The sequence below is a fragment of the Micropterus salmoides genome, unplaced genomic scaffold (assembly GCF_014851395.1).
Source record: "Micropterus salmoides isolate LMB-PRFRI ecotype aquatic unplaced genomic scaffold, ASM1485139v1 Ms_hic_scaffold_7, whole genome shotgun sequence".
NCBI lineage: Eukaryota > Metazoa > Chordata > Actinopteri > Centrarchiformes > Centrarchidae > Micropterus > Micropterus salmoides.
The window spans coordinates 1,980,889-2,004,634 of NW_024044459.1; the positions used below are offsets into that span (position 1 = coordinate 1,980,889).

Below are 23,746 nucleotides of genomic sequence, written 5' to 3' on the forward strand. Positions count from 1 at the left end.
AAAGCTGATCCAGCGTTTATTATACACCAGGTGACAAAACATTTGTTTGAAAAAAAAACCCCACCAGACTTCAGACTGATGTAGGACATGTCAGGTCTGACACAGACAAACTGCAGTTTGTAACAATGTCTTTGAAACATTTACTGGATTCTGATTTCTACTTTTCAGAAAGTCTCCAGGAGAGATTCTGGTCTGTCAACACCTCAGCACAGTAAAGCTGAAGACACTACACTAAAGATATTCTTTAAGTATCAGACATCCCCAAACAGGCATATCCAGCTTAGACCCACTTTCATTGGATTCTAATGGTGACTGGTTTTGTCTGTCAGCCTCTTCGAACCTGTCACAAGCTGTGTAAAGACTATTTGGGTAAAACTGTGGCAGTTTGGAACACACTGAGCAGTCAGGTGAGGATGATTATGCTGCATGAGTGGTTTCAGTATTTCTGTAAACATTTCTCTCACTAACACCATCTTCTATTTACAGTAAATCTAATAACGTGAACATGTTCATATGTAATTGCATCAGTATTTGCAAATGCTTCAAGACCAAAACGTTTTAACTGAAGCCCGACCGATACAGATTTTGACCTCACCAAGATAACTGTTTAAAAAAAAAAGTTTAAAATTTTTTTTTACTGTTATATATACTACTTTGAACAAAAGTACAGTTGATTTTGTCCGCTGTGTTTTGTGGTAGATTCGTGGTGTGCCAACAGGGAGTTGCAGAGTGCCTTCTCCTGGACAAACTATGCTACGACAACACTCAACATTATTATGATGATTGTCATTTACTGGCAAAAACGGACATACCAAGTTATCTGCAATTACCTCATATCGGTTGGGCTCTAGTTTTAACATGTTTGTCTATGACAGTAACCCAAAATAATAGGCAGTGTTTGTTCACACAGTAACAAACTTCTTAAGCCCTGGAAAAAAAAATAATTCAGTACCCATAATTCATTTGGAGCCCTGTAAATGAAGGAGTAATCCTCCCAACTATACCAGCTGCTCCAAGATGGAGCTTTTAACTTTTCAGCTATGTGAGTTAAGTTTATAAATGCTGTATTTCTCTTGCACTTGATATGATGGTCTACATGACGTTTGAATCTTTCTATTCTGGCAAAAGTACACTTTTGCCACTTTACATTCTGGTGGCCACTGTAAATTACTTTATGATGAAAACCAAAGTTTTATGCACTGATCATGAAGACTAAATAATGATGTCTCTGTGTGCAGCCTCCTATTAAAAGCAGTCTGCTTGGTGGCTTTGACTAAACTATAAGTGAATCAGTCACTTAAGTCTAAATATAGTAGTGTTAGCCTTCAAAACTCTCACTAGCGAAATTGTTATCAAAAGCACAAAAAATATCTCCTTTGTGTTTTCCTGAAAGAGGCGGCTTTGGAGAAATGGCTTTTCATGGTGAAAGCCCATACAAAGCAAACCACAGGGCCGATTAGATTTTCAACATATCTTTGGCTCAAAAATACTGCTGAAATACATCCAGGGAGGGACCACACAGAGCCCTTGTAGGCAGGATTTAAATGCACACTCTGGTAGAGATGAGCATTATGTAAACCTAATTTCTCTAAAATATCAATCCTTATTTCACTGTTCTACTGTAAAAGCAGTGATCAGAGTAACCTTATACTGTAGGAAATGTATGCACATGTACAAATCTCTGGAATGGATAGAAATGGAAACGAACGGACAGTTGTCTGAAGCAACGTTAAAAAGGCATAAGTGAGACAAGAAAACACTACAAAGAATGTACAGCATGAGCTTGGTCTCAATACAAATTCTTAAAAAACACCTACAAGTAGAGCTATACGTAAACTAGTAATATTTACATGAATGACTGCAAGCTGTGGCTACAAAAAACAAATGCACAAGAGAGCTCACTGTATTCAGGTAGCTGCAATTATACACTACAAATCAATATATTATGCTAGATTTATATTTAAAAAGAATTCATTTCTTGAAAGGAAAGCAAATGTACTCTACACCAGGAAAATGGCAAAATTATAAAGACGCAAACATTAAGGAGCAGCTGCTCAGCACAGACACATGAACCCATGGGGGTGGCCTCAAAACAAAAGCTTCACAGTTCATAACTACATCTGGAATCATCAAACCATGATCATCTGATGCTGCGTTCATGTCAGTGGGAATAAACTGAGTTTAACTGAATAGCAACTATGGCCCGACCGAAGGGGGATTTTTAAGATTGATAACGATTTTGATACTTGAGGGTTTTAAAATCTGAAACATTGGCCGATATTCTTTTCATAACGGATGTTCTGTATCATTTGTTATGTGTAGTTATGAGAACTCACCAAGATAACTAGTTTAAAAATACACTTTTTTTTACTGTCAAAAATAGTACTATATGATTGCTGTGTTTGTGGCGAATACCTGATAGACCATGATTAAATAAAGATTTATTATTATGCATTTTCAAGTTTTGAATTAAAGCAATGCTAGAAAAAGATTTAAGAAAAGTCACGTTTCTCTGCTCTGATTGGTTGTAGGGCTGGACCGGTATCCAACACAAACTGGCATATGAATAAAGATTCTGTTACTGCATTGCCTACTTTCCTTCCTCAAATGTTTTCAGAAACATTTTAGTGTACTGTTTACCATAATTTGACCACATTTGTTACTGATTGGTTGTAGGTCTATTGAATTGCGTCCAGAGGCATTTTGGTCTGTGCCCATCGATAACGCCCCTTGGAAATTTTAAATGAACGGAGAGGTTCCAGTCTAATGCCAGGCTACCTCTACAGTTAATTAAGGGGAAAATGTACATTTCTCTCTCCTCTGGAGTTACTGCTTACTTTTCAGATTAAGATTTTACATGCAAGACAAACATACTATAAAACTTATAAAATATGATGCGTTGTTACAAAAACTGCACAGCATTTGAAAGTAGGTCAGCTCCACTGGATGCAATATTAAAATGTTGGGTACCACTAAAGTATGTCTTATTAGGGATATTAAAAAAGGGTTCATACATTGTAATTAATGGATTTATTAAAGCATTTACTAAGACATCTTAGATAACTGGTGAAAATGGAAAATTTAAATTGTGCCTCAAGAATTCACCAATTCATTTGCCATGTCTTCCCTGCACACTGAATAACACAGCTAATAATTGCCCCCTTATATACAGCTTTTGGGTTTCCAGGTTGAAGACAATAATTCGGTCCTTCATATGGAGCCATGAGTACTTTCACTTTTAATATATTTGGCAGAAATATTTCTGTACTTTTACTTAAGTAAAGGATCTGAAGGCTGCTCCCAGCACTGCTAAACAGAGATATTTCATTGTAAAGTCATATTTCCTATATGACATGAACGCAGCAGGACAGCAAATACATGGACAGCATAAGAAAGAGGACATTTGAGGATTCAGAGCCAGAGCCCTTGTTGACTATATTACACACAGTGTGATGAGTAATTAGCTTTTTCTCATATCCCTGCAAAAGTCACACCTATGTACAGACATGTCAGCGGAGCGGTCAGGCTGTAGATGCAGCAGGCAGGGGTTGGTTTTAGTTCAGACAGCTGGTGGCTGCTGTCAGGAAACGATTTGCTACGAAGGCAGCCAGCCTGCGGTCATTCCCAGCTCTGGGGTCAGACCACAGGGGCAGATATTGGCTTTGTTTCATAAACGTTTAGATGCAGTTTCAGAAGCATTTACACTTTAATAAGAATACAACTGCAAAAGCTCAAAACCTTCAACTGAAAATATCAGTATAAGCTTTCAAACACCTATCAGTCCAACCCGACACTCCTCCTCATCCCGGGAACATGAGACTGAGAAATCTTCAGTTCAGTCACAATCAGGTTTTTCTTTACTGCTGATGGGCAGTCAGGACAGAAACCTTCCTCTGCTTCCAGTATAAACTCACTACGAAACCACGCAATGAAATCCACCAGGCAAATAAATAAACAAACCACGAACTGAACCAGGCTCCTGTCATCAGCTCATAGCGAACAGTTGATTCGATCAGTGAAAAGTAGGCTTTTTTTCCCGTCAAGGTTGTTGTTTTATCACAATATTCAGTTACTGAAACTGAAGACGAAGGAATTCTCTTGGTATTAAACCAACCCTGAGATATTTGTCTTGTTTATACACAGTTTTATCTACCACTGGAATTCGTGTGTGTGCGCGCGTGTCTCACGCAGTGGAAGGCCATATAGGCAGGGGGTGAGCCTCAGTGTTGAATACATACTGGTCGAGGCTAATGAGGTTGGGGTCATCTGAGAATAGCAGGTACAGATATTTCAGGGTTTCTCCCAGGAAGAAGCTCTCCATCTTGTCTCGGGGACTTGGGTAGTCTGGGTCTCGCACATTATTGATGGAGGTGTAACCACCAGAGGAAACCTGAGGAGAAAGGAACAGGGATTTGTCCACATTAGATTTTAGAAAGATTACAGATTGAGAACCTAACCCTTCTCCTTTGTAAATGAGAGACAAACACAAGTGAATTATTTGGAATAAACTGTGAAGGGTATTTGTTAGTTAATACATGGGAGATTTGTAGTTCCTAACTTTAACTCCTTTGACAAGTTTTTTGAGAAGGCAATAATTAACTGCTTAAATAAATAATTACACACTGGCCCGTCCATACCTGCTGTTAGATATTAAACAGGAAAAAGAAACACTCAAGCAGAAGGACAATGAGGGAAGCAGTGCAGGAAAGATATGCCTTTTGTCTTGCCCTGTGGGGCTATATATATGTACATTTACTTACTTGAACTACTAGCTGACTGTAGTTCTGCACGGATAACTAAACTCAGCCTAATGCATAACTGCGTCTTTAACGAAACATCCACAAACAACGTGAAGCGAGTATTCCGCACGGCCTGATTACATATAACGTCAATGCAAAGATGCAGTTCCCATCAGGCGGTGCAAATGACGCAAACACGCGGAAAATCGCTCCATTTAAGTTGTGCGAGGAAGACCCAGCATAGTGGAGGGAGAGAGCTTCGACTGACAGCTACAGAGTGACTGGGAGCTCTGCATGAGAGAGCCGGGGGCAGCACAGAGGCTGTATAGATATCTGAATAGATGTGGATACAGACTACAGACTTTTCCTTACTTTCTTGCATTTTCCATATGGTTTATGCCAACAGGCTGTTTAATATGGACTTAATGATAACAGATGTTACCAATCCTTATCGTGTGAGGGACGCAGACAGCTCTGCATTAGACTGCAGACTGATTCTTAGTTTGTCTGATCCACACAGATCAGTGTAGACAGCCTTCATCCTACTAACCTTGGTGTATTTGTTAAAGTTTTGGAGAATCTCCCAGCCCCAGTCCTGGTACTTGTGGTCCTTGGTGAACCTGTACAGGTAGAAGAGACTCTCAACTGTCTCTGGTCGCAGGAGGTTGTGTCTGTCCGCAAGCTATCACACAGAAAACAAAAGAAGACAAAATTCTGAGTTTCAACATCTGCTTGATTTAAACTCTCTCTCTTCCTAAATCATTCATGATTGTCCCATTCTTCCCAAACATCCTCAGTTTTGTATGCGAGTTGTGTCATGAGTGGGAAATTTGGAATGACACAAGTTTGTAGGTACTAAAGTATGTTATTAAAAAGGACACTGCTGCATGATTAGACGCGGACACGCTTTACCCTCTCCTGCAGCGCTGTCTCTACCTACCTTCACGTCGATGTCTCGGGTGCTGCCCTGATGCATGTTGAAGTGGACGATCTCTGGACTGAGGCCCGTCTCCATCTTGACATACATCTGGTAACAGGTCTCCATCATCTGTTTGGCCAGATCCATGTGATCGGTAGGCAGACCGTTGTAGGCACCAAGTGCCAGAGTGCCTGGCAGGAAACACACTAGATGGTCCTGAAAAAACCCAACCGGGAGTTAACAGACAGCTTATAAAATATTCAGATTACATCAACTCAGCTCAGAATGTTTGTCCATATTTTAAAATAGGCACAAAACCCAAGAAATGAAAACATGTTTCAGAAGTGTTTAGCTCTTTGTTTCAAACGCCCACTAAGGCCCACTGAAGCCAGTTGTTAGCGAGGCAAATAAATGTACAGTGATGTGATTTCATGTAGATCCATGAAGAATACATGAATGTACAGTTCATTACAATCTTTCAACACCACATGCTTTTAAATGATCTCCCTTACTATCAATACCAACTAACCCTGACTGAACAGACTTGGACCACCTTGGTCAACAAGAGGGAACATTATAATGAATTTGCATTTGACAGGGTAACAGAAGGTTCACAACTAAGATTAAATTAGTACTGATCGGTAGGAGAACGTTGAGGAATTACTGACCATTTTAGGGCTGAACTGTCCATGGGAGAGCTCTCCAACAAAGGTGAGGCCATTAGGTGAAGACTTCTGCAACAGGTTCTTCTTTACACCCTCGATTGCCTGCAGATAGTCCTCCAAGAGCCTACACACACACACACACACACACACACACACGCGCAGACAGAATCATGCAGCAGATGATTTCTTCAAGAATTAATTGAGTGAACATCGAATATATTCCCCTTTAACTCCAACATACATGCCAACTGATGTAGTACAAAACCCAGAAATGACACAAAACAGTTTAAAACAAAAACATTTCAGATATTCAAAGCTGCCTAATCTAACCCTCAAGTGGTGCTGAGTGTGTGCATTGTTGTTCCAGTGTATCCATCGTTTATCGGTCCCACTGACGCAGCCAAAGTAACTAAACACTGCTAGTGCTGATAGAACAGTATAAATACTGTACCTGCAGCAACATCAGCCTGGTAAACATGAGCATCTACAGCTCGTTTCAGACAGAGGCTGAAATGAGGGCCTGCCTGAAGGGCCAGTATAAGATACAAAATGATTTTTACATTGAGCCATGCAAAGCTTCCATGCAGGAGTCACAGCACCACAATATAGGGCTGGAAATGCAGTATAATAGGTATCCTTTAAAACACCAGCCAGTGTCAAATGCAAAGTAAATATTGGCCGCTTTTAAATCAATGTATCTGGCAGAGATACACCTAGAGCTAAAACATTTAGTTAGTTAGTCAAGTGAGGTAAAAAGAATGGACTATTTGAAGGATTCATTATTTTACTGATTTTCCTAATTTTCTGGTTCCAGCTCAAAAATGTGAGGATTGGCTGCTTTTCTTTCTCTTGTATGACAATAAAACAAATCCCTCAGGGTTTTGGACTAAAGTCTCTGAGAAACTGACACAACTTTTAGAAACAAAAAATTAATAGAGAATGTAATTAGCACATTAATGGATACTGAAAATGATCAGTAGATTAGACATATGGGACTAAGATGTCCAGATTTGTCCCTAGTTAGCTCAAACTCCAAAAACACCAGGTTCAGTACTTACCATAATGCAAACTGATAGCACCTTTAGTTAAACCCGGAAACTGTTTAATGTAAACTCTGGAGGATGTGTGTTTCATTATGATGCATTAGCTATAATGAGCTAAGTTTCAAGTCTGCGGATTGATTTTAATAACTACTAAACTAAATTTATTTATTCATTCACTCATGTGAAAGTGAATGCTGGGAATCTTTAGTCCGACTTACTGGTTCTCCTTCTTGCCTCCCTGTATCCACTGTTTCAGCAGGTATTCATAGTAGCTGTCTGCTCTGGCTCCCAATGTGTAGATGCCTTGATGCGTGAACTGTCCATTGTTTGTGTTGATGAACATTGGCACTAGACCGTCCAGCTTGCCGTCCAGCTTGTGGACCTGTTCCATAACCTCAGCCACAGCAGCCTGGGAAAGTTAAGAAGTCAGGATGAGTTAATATATGGGGGGGTTTTGGAAAATTAGCTTGACAGAAAAATAATTGTAAAATATCAAGAACACTAATTATAAATGCCTAAACCCACACTGACTTGCCAATTGATTTAACAATCAGCACAACATACGTCTAACACTAGACATTTTCCTGGGGGAAGCCCCCCCCGTATAGTACCCTACAGCCGAAAACACACATGAATAAATTATGTGATGGAAATCAGAAATACTATATTGCTATTACTACAATAAAAAAAATGGTTGTATCATTTGATATCGATAATTATCAGGATAAATGTGAAATCATTATTTCTTTCAAGTTAAAGGCTGACTTTTGCTCCTGAGTGAAAGCTGAAGATGGTTAATTGTGGTTTTAAACTTTTCTTTATGGTCAGAACAAACACTTGATGACAAACACTGATCACTTCGCAAATCTGAGGTAGAACACTCAAAACTATTATGATAAAATCTTTTAACAAAAATACAGGAGTAAAATTAAGTAAAATCTTTTTCAAAATCTTTCGTCAAAAAAAAGAAAAAATAGGTGTTAATTTGTTTGTGATTGAAATGAATTAAATCAAACATTTAATGAACATTTGGTATTGAGGAAAACTGTTACAAGATAATTATTATTATTGTTTTATAGCCCAGCCCTAGTCTGGACTCTCTGCTAAATTCAGTGGCGGATGCCAAGAATGGCCCCTGTAATGGAGAGCAGTTACTTCCTGTACAGAGAGTAAGAGAAGATAATGATTCATCATCACAGTCTCCTGCTCCACTCCTCTCTTATATCCTGAATACAGTATTCTCTACACTCACAACTGCATTTGATGGACCCTCACTGTCCTTTCCCTGCAGTTAAATTTGTGTTAAATCTTGCAGTATTAACAATTAACAGAAATTTAAGCAATCCTAGCATTATTTACACCCGCCTGCAATGTTGTCCAGTTGTTACAATATCTCTGGAAAGGGTCAAGGCCTGGTAACAGCACTTCCAGGTGGGTTGTACGGTCCAACAAAGACCATTATTAGTGTGCGATCATGTCCTTGTTGTATTACCAACGTCTCCTTCCAGTTAGTCAGTATGCCTGCTTGGAGGGGGTTGTGATCATAACCCTGTGCATATTAGCCCATAGTCTGCAACTACAGCGTTGCTCACCATCCATATACATTAAATAACCACAATAAATCTGTATACACTAAAGCTGAAGTCCATTTTTAACGTTTCTTTTAGTAACAATTACATTTCCTTGATTATCAGTGAATTCTTTATTACTACAATTGACCCCAAACAATGTTTACATTTTTCAGAAAATCTGCAGTAGATTCTATCATTCTGGGCAGCAGTAATGACTGATGAACCTGGTCCATGCGTTTTGTTCCTGTTACCAAATGACTAAACAGGACTGGGTTTGGGTGCTGGGTGCGTAAGATTCTCAGACAGAATCAGTTTTTACGTGTCTTCTCAAAATTTCCTTTTAAGGAGAATCCTTGCAGTTCTGTGGGCTAAGACACGTACCATGTTAACAAGACTTCTTGGGTTCGTATGTGGCCCATCTCTTGTGACCCACGAATTTATTAGCCTGCAGTTGACAGCTAGCCACAGTCCGATGGGAGAGATGACCATGGCTGCTGCAAGGCAACGAAAGCAGCAGCTGATATCAAACCCAGTAAGCATCAATGCATACAAGATTATTTTAGGAAAAACACCCAGTCTAGACAACAAGTTCTCCAATTGTGTACGGTCTATAGCTACATGCTACTTGCAGCTCGGCGAGGCTGTAATGCTAATGACAAAAACTGAAGACAAAACTACTTGATGGATAAACCATTGGTGAGACAATTTAGCACCTCCTAGATCTTACAACAAAGGGAGCAAAAAACCCCGCTGTAAAACGTTAACTTGAGGGTGGCGCCAGAGGAAAATGCTATGTTGTTAGTATTTATCCCCTCAGATTGTTGCACTTCGTGTTCTCATTGGCTTCAGCTGTAATTTGCCAGCCTCAGTTGTGCTTTCAGCTTAACGTAGGACTAAAATAATTACTTGAGTAATCATAATCTTCACGAAATGCCAAATTCATGCTGCTTCAGACCAGTTTAAAACAGCAACTGCAGATGGGATGTGGTATCAGTCAGTGCTGTTGTGCAGTGCAATGTTATGTAACAGCACGACATCAAGTTGTGTCAGCACTATTACAAATGGAAAGCTGAGCCTAAGTGCCGATCTTAAAACTCTCTGGGCAGACTCTGGATCAGCGGGGCCATATCCCTTGGTCAATTACCTGGTACTGTGGTTCCTGGGTGAGGCGGCTGAGCTCTCTAAACTCCAGCTGGATGCTTGTAACCTCGGCCACAGTGCTGTCCGAAGTCCAGCGAGGGGGGTGGGCCGTGCCTTTCCCGATATTCACATCAGAGTAGGGGATCTTGGACGGGGTGTTGAAGGCTGGCATCAGCCTGGAGCCTATGTCTTTCTGCAATGAAAGAATGCAGATTACACGCAGATATTTGCAGATGAAAGGTACTGAGAATCTCAAATTCAAGTGTCATTCATGACTGACTTTAATTACATATGCTCCGTGTTTTGAAATGTGTAGATGTTCTGTTTCTGTGTCTTATTTGATATAACTTCACTATCTTTGGGTTTCTAGAGAATTTCTGGGAAAAACAAGCAATCTGAAGATTTCACCTTGGGTTTTATTTCATGAAAATAAAAGTTAGTTGCACCCAGGGGTGGAAATTAACTTTTTGGCTCATCTGCCAAGGTGGCTAGTAGATCAAAAGATCCACCGGCCAAGTGTATTTTTTACCGACCAAAATGATAAATTGCCTTTTGTGTCACATATACATTTGTTTCTGACCTATTAATTGAGATAATAATATATTATGTCAAATACAAACTTAAAGAAGACCCAGAGTGAAATTTGAAGCAAAATTATATTAGTGTTATCAAATGTACTTAAAACATAACAGTCAATTGTTTTATAAACTTACAAGATGCTTATTAAATCATTCAAACTTAAATCTTATCACTGCTCACTCTTGCTGCTTATCATTCAACTTAAACCTGCTCATCAGACTGCTCACTTTCTACAATCAGTCTCTTCTGGCCTCCTGGTTCTGACAGAGTCCTGGTGCCACAGCATCACAGCTTTTGTGGGATCATTATTTTTTTTTTAATACAGCCTCTGGATCAATCTCCTTGATCTCTGGGGAGGACAGCAGGACCATTAGAGGGTCTGACAGTGTGTCAGACACTGACTGGACCACTAACTACCCAGCTGAAAGCTAAAAACACTCCTAGTAAAACTTTTGTAATTAGCTCCCTAACACTAGCTTTCATGCTGCCTTATTTCATGGAGGTATAGCTTTCCAACATTTGGCCGCCAAACGGCAAATCCACCGCCGCATTTGGCTGGTGTTAATTTCCTTCTCTAAGTATTTCTACATAAAAAATAATTGCATTAATCTTTAGACTTGGTCAAAGTTTCAGCAAACAAATTCAACCATTCCTCCGATTGTTGAACCCTCACACACATTTTACACTGTCTGCTCCCCAGTCAAATGTGGAGGAAAATAATAAGGCCATGAAAGCACACATGTGGATAAGTTACAGTATGCGGTTTTCAGAGTTTCTGGCAATGGTAGATAAAATATATCTTCCAACACTTTTATCCACTTCAGCAAAAACAGAAACAACCGGTATTTGTTAAGCTGGGACATGAAACAGCTGGGTTCACAAAAATAAATACCACAGTTGTGTAAATACTGCATGCGTGTGGACTCACAGCTTTGTCTAGAAACAGGATGTCGCCGGTCAGGTGATAGGTACTCAGCAGGCCTCCCAGGATGCGGATGGTGCTTTCAAACAGGTTGACATCTACATTCTTGTTGAATGTGAGCTCTGTGGCCACCCACGCCTTTGCTTCTTCAAACTCTACAACACAGCATTACACAGATTTGGGAATAAATACAGATTAATTTATAAATTCACCAATATAATCTGAAATTTAATTTTAATTGTTCCTCACTTCAGCAATCCATTAAATATGCTACTTCTGACGGAACTTTCAGGCTATACAGAGGGGATAGTGTAACACAGGAGTAGTGTATTTAGATCTGTTGTGGAACATCCTTAACATACTGATAAATGACGGAGAAGTGGTTTATGTAGCAAGAGCAGCCTGAGAAGGTTTTATCTGAACACACATATTTCTATAGCAATGACCTAGTCAAGTGGAAGACATTCCCAGCTGGAAAGCACAAGGATCAGTCTACCTTCTTTAAGCTGCAGGATCCACATGGTATCCAGGGCATCAATAAGCGTCAAACCCAGGCCAAACCACTCGCTGTAGGACTTAGACAGCGGCCTGAGCTCATCGTGGCCCCAAGCAAAGTCTTTATAACCCTTCCATGCATGTCTGAAAGCTTCACGCACTGCCTCTGGCCTGCTAGTTTCTGTGACACACAATATAGACAAGATAACAGTTTATTATCCCATCCAAGTCTACAGAGTGATTTGGAATTCGACTGTTGCACTTATAAGTTAGTTGATAAGTTGATACATTTCATGGTCTGACTCAAACACAGTCAAACCTCCTAAAAACTGAGACCCAATTGTTTTAATTTTGTTGAAAGTGCTCAATGGAAAACTACTATTTCAAGGTGATTAAAAATAACCTGCAGATACCTGACTCTTTTGATGATTTGGCCTTTTGGTCAGCAGGTGAAACCTCCTTACTTTCCCCATCCTTGGAGCCTTGTGTGGCCTGGTCATTGTCAATCACTGCCCCACGCCAGCTGAAAGTCACAGAGAATAAATCAATAAATAATACATATAAACAAAACTAACTTTAGTTGTGATCACTCTCCAAGCCTCACCTGATGACGGCCCCCTCCGGCCCTTCTTTCTTGCTGCCCGCTGCCTTTTCTTCAACCACTGTATCTGATACGTTTCCATTCTTCTGAAGACGATTCTGAAGGACAGGTGGTCCTCTCTTATTGGATAATTTCCTCTGGGCAAATGGTGACAAACTATTAACTTTTTTACTATTAAAATTTTCACTTCATGTAAGGAGTTGTTAGGAAAGAAAAGCAGATTGATCCACATTATAGGTAAATATTACGCACACCCCCCCCATTCCTAAACTGCAGATACTAGAACTTAATTAAAGCTATAGAGCCTGACCTATATGGGATTTAAGTCCGATGCCGATTTCAATATTTGACACATGACATAAGCAAAGATTATCCCTAATATTTGTTATGTTGAGACCTCACCAAGATACCATGACATAACGCAGTATAAAAATAAACTTTTTCTATTGTTATAATAGTACTTTGAACAAAGTACAACAAAATGTTAAAGTTTTGACAAAGTCAAATGTATAATACTACAGAAAACATTTTACAAATATCTAATTAAATTATTAATAAATTAAATAGTGTATGTATTGTGAGGGCCAGCTAAACAGAAACTATAAAAAAATATATCAATATACTACTATGACTTACAATAATAATACCATATATCTAATCTCATGTCACTGCTATAATATTAATGGTAAACAGGGCTCTCCTGAATAGGCAAAAAAAATTATATATTTTTTTCCTGAGTTTACCTACGTTATTATCTTACATATAATCTGCCACAATTACTACTTTCTACTATGTAGTACACACATCTAGTTTATAGATAAATAACTTTGTTTGGCTGGAAGCCGTGTTAGTTAGGCCTACTTGTTCAGCTCCTGTTTATTTAAGTCCCCTCTCATGTCCAACGTACCGACTGCAAGACAAGCAGCTCGCAGATATATTTGGAATATTTTATACAATACAGTTTAACCGCTCAATTAAGTCAGTGCTCCTCTACTGACACATGTGGCATTAGCCAGCTTTGTGGCTAATTTAGCAACGAGCAGCGTCAACTGCTGTAAGTGAGGTTTAAGAATATTTAGAAGTAATGAATTAGAGAGAAATAAGAGGACCATTCGCTAGAATTGTTCCAGAAATAAATCTACAATCACGTTTGTCAGCAGAGTAACCGCCACTCACCTATCATTACCATAACATTAATCATACTATTGCGAGCCTGGAGAGGGAAGTGAAAGACAGGAGGGTTAGGAAGTCTGGTCTGGTCAGAGGAGAAGTGATGGGGCTATTTTTATTATTATTTAAGTCATGTAATTGACATGACAACTGACTAACTCACTGGGAACACTGAGTGTGAGAGCTACCAGGAGCTACTCTTCGTGGCCCTGGTAGGCTGCGGTCAGCTGATGTTTTGTTCTGTGGTGCTGCAGTGTTTTGAACAAAGGAACTGCAGCGTTCCCTCTGGGGGGCAAACTATGCAACACTCATACCATGAGGGAAGAATCTCCGTTTCTCTTTTAATAGTCATATATTGGCTGTTATAAATGCTGATGCAGATATATCTGCAAGAAGCTTATATCGGCCGATAATATCTGCAAAACGATTAATCGGTCGGGCTCTATTAAGCTATATGTCTATCGGTGAAACCAACTGTCAACATGTCTATGAAGATTCTCAGTCATCCAGGTCATAGTTATCTAACGAAGGTTAAAGTCAAGGGCAACTGGACTTGGTTGAAGATACTGGAAGAGCACAGCCCTCAACTCCTTCAGAGGAACAGCACCGAGCCACTGGTACAGATATGTGGACGACACCTGGGTCAAAATTAAAAGCCAGGAAGTGCAAGCCTTCACAGAACACATCCACTCTGTGGACAGTAATATCAAATTCACACGAGAAGATGTTCACAACAACAGTTTGGCGTTCCTGGACTGCGCTGTACACATTGAAGAGAGAAGGAACAGAACCACCAGAAGGGGGCACTTACAGCCTGTGGATACCCTAAAAGGACCTTTGTGAAAACAGCCGCAAGATCCAAGAAGAACAAAACTACAGGGGAGGAAAAGAAGGTCAAATACAACAACATTGTGATTCCATATCTGTCTGGAGTATCAGAGAAACTCAGGAGGATTTTCAACAAACACAACATCCCTGTGTTTTTCAAACCCAAGAACACACTAAGACAGATGCTGGTCCACCCCAAAGACCGCACACCCAAACACAAGAAAAGCAATCTAGTGTATGCTGTCCAATGCAGTGAGGAATGCACAGACCTGTATATTGGGGAGACTAAACAACCACTACACAAACGCACGGCTCAACACAGAAGGGCCAACTCCTCAGGTCAAGAGGACACTCGTTTGAGGACCACCAGGTGCACATTTTAGACTGAGAAGATGGATGGTTTGAAAGAGGTGTCAAGGAAGCCATCTACACCAGGGTTGAGAAGCCGTCATTGAACAGAGAAGGGGGTCTACGCCACCACTTATCCCCCACTTACAATGCTGTCCTTTCATCACTTCCCAGGAAACTCAACAAACGTAACCTATTGGCCTCAGGTGAAGATACCAACGATGGTCGTTCAGTCTTGGCCACAGGTAGTCTTAACGACTGTAACGACTGTCGTCACAGCAACCAGGAACACTAACGAACCAGCGGTATCGATGACCCGGGCCAACGACCCCACTGAGGTTAAATAGCTGAGTTTCCCTGCCAGTCAGTCAGAACTGAAGAAGTCCTTTGGATGAGGGAAGAAACGTCTTCCAGTATCTTCAACCAAGTCCAGTTGCCCTTGACTTTAACCTTCGTTGGACAACTGTCAACAGATTAATTGCGCAGTGAATACATTTACAAGATGACCTTACAGAATAATTTTTTGTTGTCCTAAGTTTGGGAGAGGGAAAATAATTATATATACACATATATACATATATACACATATATATATATATATATATATATATATACATATACATATATACACATATACATACATATATATACATATACATACATACATACATACATACATACATACACACACACACACATACATACACACACAGTATTAAGGAGAGGATGACCGGGGCCATGTATTGCCAGATTTTGGGGAACAACCTCCTTCCCTCAGTTAGAGCATTGAAGATGGGTCGAGGCCGGGTCTTCCAACATGACAATGACCCGAAGCACACAGCCAGGATAACCAAGGAGTGGCTCTGTAAGAAGCATATCAAGGTTCTGGCGTGGCCTAGCCAGTCTCCAGACCTAAACCCAATAGAGAATCTTTGGAGGGAGCTCAAACTCCGTGTTTCTCAGCGACAGCCCAGAAACCTGACTGATCTAGAGAAGATCTGTGTGGAGGAGTGGGCCAAAATCCCTCCTGCAGTGTGTGCAAACCTGGTGAAAAACTACAGGAAACGTTTGACCTCTGTAATTGCAAACAAAGGCTACTGTACCAAATATTAACACTGATTTTCTCAGGTGTTCAAATACTTATTTGCAGCTGTATCATACAAATAAATTGTTAAAAAAAAAATCATACATTATGATTTCTGGATGGTTTTTTTTTTAGATTATGTCTCTCACAGTGGACATGCACCTACGATGACAATTTCAGACCCCTCCATGATTTCTAAGTGGGAGAACTTGCAAAATAGCAGGGTGTTCAAATACTTATTTTCCTCACTGTGTGTGGGTATGTTATATATATATATATATATATATATATATATATATATATATATATATATATATATATATATATCTACGTCAAGAACATAGACTAACTTATCAGACTTAACTTGAATGCATTAGTTTTGGACCATTCAACTCCGAACTGATTCAACAATCTACTCTGTGGGGGAAAGTAATAATCGTTCTTCCAGCGCATGATCGTGTTTTGATTCAGATTGTGCACGAAGAGAAGGGGCTATTCACAGATGGGTCCGTTGCCAATGTGTTTGAGAGTGAGCGTAACAAGCAAAAAAGGCAGAGAAAAATAAGCCAGATCCTATTTACGCTAGGGAGAGGGTAGTTCTGTATTTAAACCCTTCGAGGGTTAATGAGCTCGATTTGGCTGTGAGGGTGACTCCGACCTGAGTTTACTCCGTATTAGAGTCGAAGTGGCAAGGGTCTAGTGACCATATTTACCAATATAGTGAAAATAGGTAGCAGGGCTCCAGACTAACTTTTTGAATTTATTGCACTGGTGCACCTATATGCCTACACCTACCCAAATTTTTCACAGCACCTTTAGTGCCATGACAGTATATTCTAAACTTCTGTTATTCCCCATACACATTGACAGTTATGTAAATGATTGTAAACAGGAAGACCTACAGGTCTTGTCTTTGTTCCATGTTCATCTGCAACACAGACCACAAGAACTGTGATTGGTCGACTTGGTAGCATCCAAGGTAGCTCACAGGAAGTGCTCTGTACTTTGAAGCCAGATCTACTAGGGGCCAAACAAGCGGCTGTAAAAACATGAGTCGACGCAATATTATTTGATCTATCCAGTCTATAACATTTGGAAAGTCTAGAAGAGCTGCATCTACGGTGGTCCTGAGAGGCCAACACACTTCAATTTAAGAAAAAAAACATTCAAATTCATCACAAACATTGTGTGGTCTAAATGTGTTGTGTTGTCGAAGTGTGTTGTGGAAATGTGTTGTGTTGTGATGAATTTGAATGTTTTTTCTAAAATTGCAGTGCGTTGGCCTCTCAGGGCCACCGTATTCACCATTATCATTTTAACCCCATTCAAGCTAGCGAAGGGCCAGACCGGAAGTTAGCCGGCTCACCAGCAAAAGTCATCACAATGGAACACAGAAACCCCACCACCAGTGTTTTGGCGGTGAAATTGCAGAGCGACATAACGTTCAATTTCCCTGATTCACACAGCTCACTCTCCCCATGTACTCTGAAGCTTGACCACTCAATCACATCATTTGAATTTATTTAAAATGTCCCTTTATTCAAATCTCTTTCAAAGAGAGCCAGAAATTTGAAGCTTCATTCGAAAACCTCAATGGAAGCTCTGAATGTAAAAAAACATTCGGTACAACACTACCAACTATCTAATTCCAAAACAAAACTCCAACTCTTCACTACAGTCACCTGAATAACACAATCTGTCTATCCAAATATATATATTGACATTGAATATAAAACCCAGTGCTTCCCTTCAAAGAAGAGAAGCATATATATAGAAACCTGGGAGGGTTGTTCTGGCAGTGGTGGTGGGCCCTGTTTGAGAGGTGGCACATGAGGGATGACAGGCCTCAGGATGCTGTTACTGTCTGTGTCTTGCTCGCCATCTGTAAGGCCTCAACACACACACAAGCAAATTTAGTATAAAAGCATTACAGTAATGCAGCAACATTAGTTCAATAGTGGCAAGGCTAATGATTACTGAAGGTCACGGGTTAGAAGCCCCAGGATCCCCTGTCAAACTGATAAATGATCAATATGCTTGCCTTAACTTCACCTTTTAAAAAACTAATTATTCTGTTGCCATTTAACAGCTCCAGCTCCTTGAAAGCTCTGACAGCATGCCAGAGACTCAGATTAAAGGGATATCATAAGGAGATGTTTAAAATATAATAGCATTACCTCTGATGTGTTCAGTTACAGCAGGATAGGAAGCAATTCCACAAATAAACAGGAGGACGAGGATGAAAAGGATGAGGCTCCGCTGCAGCCTGGACAGCTGCTTCCATTTCTGTAGGTATGCAGAAGAGAGGAAGATGGAGAATAATGCCAAATTCTATCCAGTTTCTGGAGAATGTCTATGGTACCAAACAAGCAGGTGTCATCACTCAAATCAATGTGGTGCTACAAAGGTGTGAATAGGAAAACTGCTGTGGTGTACTGATCATGTGAGGGGCAGCACAGCTAAGATGATGTCCTTTATGCTTTCTAAAAACAAACCATGAACCTAATCATTCACACACCACCACCAAGGCTGTTCAAGTTCTGCTAAGCCACCTGGCAGTGTACATCTTTATACTGATACCGTAACACTTTTGGTCGCATAATATGGCAACATACAAAAGTAGGGGTAATGTTACCACTCTCTGAAGAGTCAAATTACCATGCTGCTAACATTGTAACTTTCCCCATTATGCCAGACCCAAGGCTTTCATTAAAGAATGGATCAACTACCCTATATCATACTTGTACGCATCACCATTCCACCTCTTAACTTAAATTAGTGCAATAAGTACAGAAGTATATGCAAAATAAGTTGCTAAATGCACTATTGGAAATTGGTATCACAACTGCACTAATTCTGAGGAGACCACTTTGACTTGCTTTCACAAATGGAATACATTCCTACATATTTTTTTAATGAATAAAGTCTAATATCTTTGGGTAGTACGGGTATATAGATTTTATGTAACATTAGTAAAGTATATCGTTTGCAACAGCTTACACATAGTCATAGAACCGAAGGAACTGCTATCTAAACGCTTACTTATGCAGCGATGAAGATTCGACTGCACATTTGTACTGAGTTGTGTGGCTCATCCACAAGCACAACATTACTGTGTTGCTGCAGGTATGCTGCAGCTGACCAACACAATTTGATGATAAAAACAGACAAGAAGTGGTCTGCAGTTATTTTCAGCTTCTCCACAGCTTTTATTCAAAGGATCACAGGAATATCTCAAATATGCAACATGCATTTCTTTAATAGATGGAATGACAAATCAACAGAAACTTGAACTTATTAAAGCCTGTGCAATGATACTTTGAGAACTGTTGTATGTTTTGTCATTCCTTTTTTGGTATAACTCTGTCCTTAAAAATTTATAGTAAACTCTGAATATTTCACCACAGGCACAACACCCAGCTCTACCTCACAGCACAGAAAAGAAGACCAAGGATTCTTCTAATCCTCTAAATCTTTTTGCATATGTTGGAAAGTATCGACAACTAAAGCCAGCACTGGGCTAAAGTGGAACACAATAGCATTGTACTTCGCAGGTCTTTGCAGAGTGGGAAACCAGAGCACCGTCAAGTCTAGAGAAGAAGAAGAAAGGTCTTTCAAAGCAGCTCATAGATGGGGATCACTCACCCTCCAGCAGGACTGCCTCCTCCACTGCTTACTGTTACTGTAGCTTCCACTTCCTTGTCTAGCAAAGCTTATAGCTACATAGTCCTGTCGAGATGGTGGGTGCATGTCTGCGACCCAGCCCTGGAGGAAGAGACACACTGAAAAGTTACTAGTGTTAATAAGAGATGAGCCGAGGTGGAGAGGGCAAGCCTGGTTATATTAACCCTGCTCCAAACAAACTAGGGGGACTAGATGTAGGTAGCATGAGAGCTGTGAATTCCATATTGTCAGATATGAAGAGGAGAGTTTCGACGACTAACGTTAACGTAACAATTCACTATACACACATTTAGCTTTGCAGAGAAAACCTTAGGAGGTTTCCACGATGACATAAAAGCTGCTGTATCGTTAATCTACATTCACAGCACAGCATAGTAACATAACGTTAAGTAATTCTCGTGCCGTTTCATTTCAGTAGAAATGTAAGCATAGATGTTGGTTGTTAGCACAGAACATCACAGCTAGCTATATCACGTTAGCCGTCATCACGTCTGCAAACGCACGTACGTTATATCAACAGGCTCATTGAATCAATAACTTACTTAATATCGATGTACATTAGCTTATGCAGTTTATAAAACATTAACAGAAGGAAACCGTTACAACATAGCAAATAATTTACTGTAACTACATACTAACGTTAAGTTTACTTTCACACAAGAGCTAAACTCTGGTGTTTACTGCCCCGCTGTAGCGGCTCTTTCCCTTCATTACGCGCCAGTGTCTCGAAATAACGTTTTGTCGGATTCACACACGAACTGTGGACCGAGGCATGGCTTGAGGCCTAACACAACCGACACCATGGCTAAATAATATAGCGTACAGGAGAAACATTTATTTTGTTTAACTGTTTTTCTGAGGATTTAATGGCCGCCCAGAAAAAAAATACATAACTGACATTACCTTGTAAAGTATAACGTTACAGCACTAACGTTAGATGTGCGCAACCAGTCTAATCCCCACCAGCAGGGTAAAATAAGTTAACAGCTGCGGTTAGCTCAACGTTTGTGAAACAGCCTCGGGGGTCTCTTCATGTTTAAAACACTTCCCTTCAGCGGGTAGTCCTCACTTTATAACTATTAAGATGATCAAAACGATAATAAAAAATCAGTTCCATTTCATCCACCTGCGCTTAGGGTGTGTTGCTGGATGCTGCTCACTATCAACAACAAATACGATTCAGATGCACCCATGCTGCCTTCAGTGACTTCCTCGAAATATCGTAATTACCACATACTGGTAGTAGTTAGGTGTTAGTTTAAAAATAAATTATTAGGGCCCGAGCAAGAACCCTGCGAGGTACCTATTGAAATTAAAGAGATTATTAGGGCCCGAGTTCGAAACGTGTGAGGTCCCTATTGAAACTGAGGGGATTTCTTCCTTTCTTTTTTCCTCAAAGTAACCTCAGTTTTGGGGGCCTAAACATATTCAAAAACTTACCAAACTTTGCACATAATTCAGACGTGGCGAAGAATTTTGTATTTTATGGGATTGGCGCATTTCATAGCGACTTTGACCTTCAAAGAAGCAGGTCCTGCCGCACGTTTCACTTACATGTATGAAATTTCTGTGGCACATGTATTATATCCAGATGTACCAAAAAGCCTTTTGGAGCAATTGCCTAAACCAAACAGGAAGTCGGCCATTTTGGATTTAATGGTCATTTTTGGCGATTTACACACTTTGTACTTTAATGAACTCTTCCTAGAGAATTAGTCTGACCGACTTCAGATTTGTGCTGTGCAGTCTAAACCCAATGACGATTAAAAGTTTTGCAAATGGTGAATTCTCATGGAACGGCGTGCCCGTGGCGTGGCGTCCAAAATTGATGATTCGCCATAAAACAGGAAGTTATTATAACTTCAGTCTACATGCTCACATCTGCACCAAATTTGGAATACATTATAAGAGTCCCGCCCTGAATACATCGATATGCCAATATTCACTCAAAGTCATAGCGCCACCTGCTTTCTGTGGCACATGTATCATGTCCAGACGTACCAAAAAGCCTGTTGGAGCGATGCTCTAAACCCAACAGGAAGTTTGAATTTTATGGTAATTTTTGGATGATTTACACACTCCATACTTTCACGAACTCCTCCTACGAATTTAGTCCGATCGACTTCAGATTTGTACTGTGCGTTCTAAAGCCATTGATGATTAAAAGTTGTACAAATGGTGAGATTTCGTGCAACGGCATGGCCATGGCGTGGCGTCCAATATCGATGATTCGTCAGAAAACAGGAAGTTGTTGTAACTTCAGTCTACATGCTCACATCTGTACCAAATTTGGAATGTACTATAAAAGTCCCACCCTGAACACATCCACATGCAATGCATACAATATTCACTCAAAGTCACAGCGCCACCTGCTGGCAACAGGAAATGGCCTTTAACGAAGCAGCCCCCATGGCACGTTTCACCTACATGTATGAAATTTCTATGGCACATGTATCATGTCCAGGCGCACCAAAAAGCCTCTTGGAGCAATACCCCAAACCCAACAGGAATTTTATTGTCATTTTTGTCATTACTGGCTCCGTACTTTTACGAACTCCTCCTAGAGAATTAGTCTGACTGACTTCAGATTTTCCTTGCCTACTCTAAAGCCCTTGATGATTAAAAGTTGAACAAATGGTGGGTTTTCGTGAAACGGCATGCCTGTGGCGTCCAAAATTGATGATTTGCCATGAAAGAGGAAGTTGTTTTAACTTCAGTGTACATGCTCACATCTGCACCAAACTTGATGTGCTTGATAACTGTCCTGCCCCGAACACATCTACATGTTCAGTTATAGTCATAGTGGGAAGTGCTATGTAACGCCAAAAAGGGGACACAAGAAGTGATGATTAACACGTTTGTGCAGTGTCCGAAGCCCATGGCAAATTTACAGCCACACCGCCAGAATTTTCAAGGCAGCCACCTCACACCTCGACACGCTACACGTGAGAGGGCCCGCTGCTTGCAGCTTTAATTTTTTCAGACTTTTTTCTGCAAAGTAACCTCAATTTTGGGGGGCTCAACTTATTCAAAAACTCACCAAACTTTGCACAAAATTCAAGAGTGGCGAAGAATTTCGTAGTGTATGGGTTTCAGGCATGGGCATGGCAAAATGGCTCGCTGGCACCCTCTACAGAGCAGCCCACGAACTAACTTTCACCTACATGTACGAAATTTCTGTGGTACGTGTATCACGTCCAGACATACAAAAATGCCTCTTGAAACGATTGCCTACACCCAACATGAAGTCGGCCATTTTGAATTTATTGGTCATTTTTTTTAGCGATTTACATACTCCTTACTTTCATGAACTCCTCCTTGGGAATTAGTCCAATTGACTTCAACTTTTCGCTGTGCTGTGTTATTATCAGTCGACCGGTTTGCAGGCTTTGGTCGGCTTCACTGCCCGATGTCTGGCTTACCCCCTTGCTCGATCCTCATCAGCATGTGACCTGGAAATCGATATCAGCGCGCCATCTTGAAGGACATCTCAATTCCTAAAATGCACCTCGAGGAGTCGAGGAAGTCCATGATTTAGAGAGATGAGACGTCCCTTGAAGTGTCACGTGAAGCGACGTCCGTTTCTGATGACGGCAGCAGCTGATCACATCTGATCTGATCTCGATCAGCTGTCAGTCGGCTCTAATGCCGCGTTTGAGACTGGTCAGAACTGGGATATTTCCAAGTTGAAACTTCCGAAAGTCCAACCTCAAAGCGTTCCAGGTGCATGGTGGTGCATGACGCCGAAAGTGAACGAAAACCATGGCTGACCGTGACAGAGTGTACACACAGTTGCACCCTCACCTTAGTTGTTAATTAAAAGGATGGCAGTTTAATTGCAACAGCTGACATAAATAGCCTATACTTTACTAGTTCTGTGTACCCCTCTAGCTACATCAATTGGTAACCCTGAAGTCAGTCTTGCTTTTTAGTTTATGGTTTTGTAGAGTTTGAAAAG

The 23,746-nt window shown here is 40.4% G+C and overlaps 1 protein-coding gene across 5 annotated transcripts; it reads right to left on the reverse strand.

The window, feature by feature from the left end:
- Positions 1–49: 49 nt before the first annotated feature.
- Positions 50–23,387, reverse strand: LOC119892352 (endoplasmic reticulum mannosyl-oligosaccharide 1,2-alpha-mannosidase-like). Of its 5 annotated transcripts, none has more exons than XM_038704550.1 (14): positions 23,211–23,387; positions 19,750–19,869; positions 18,282–18,390; positions 17,883–17,995; positions 12,678–12,811; positions 12,487–12,596; positions 12,075–12,254; positions 11,585–11,733; positions 10,082–10,270; positions 7,585–7,775; positions 6,327–6,447; positions 5,680–5,874; positions 5,290–5,421; positions 50–4,390 (listed from the first exon to the last, which is right to left on the reverse strand). In XM_038704550.1, exons 2-14 carry the CDS (start codon positions 19,852–19,854, stop codon positions 4,184–4,186), a joined length of 1,935 nt encoding a protein of 644 aa, XP_038560478.1. In that variant the 5' UTR covers positions 19,855–19,869; positions 23,211–23,387; the 3' UTR covers positions 50–4,183. The 5 variants fall into 5 exon arrangements, with proteins under 5 accessions (XP_038560478.1, XP_038560476.1, XP_038560475.1 ...); XM_038704548.1 differs by lacking the exon at positions 23,211–23,387 and adding an exon at positions 23,091–23,180 and having other exon boundaries at positions 17,883–17,986; XM_038704547.1 differs by lacking the exon at positions 23,211–23,387 and adding an exon at positions 23,091–23,111.
- Positions 23,388–23,746: the final 359 nt, after the last annotated feature.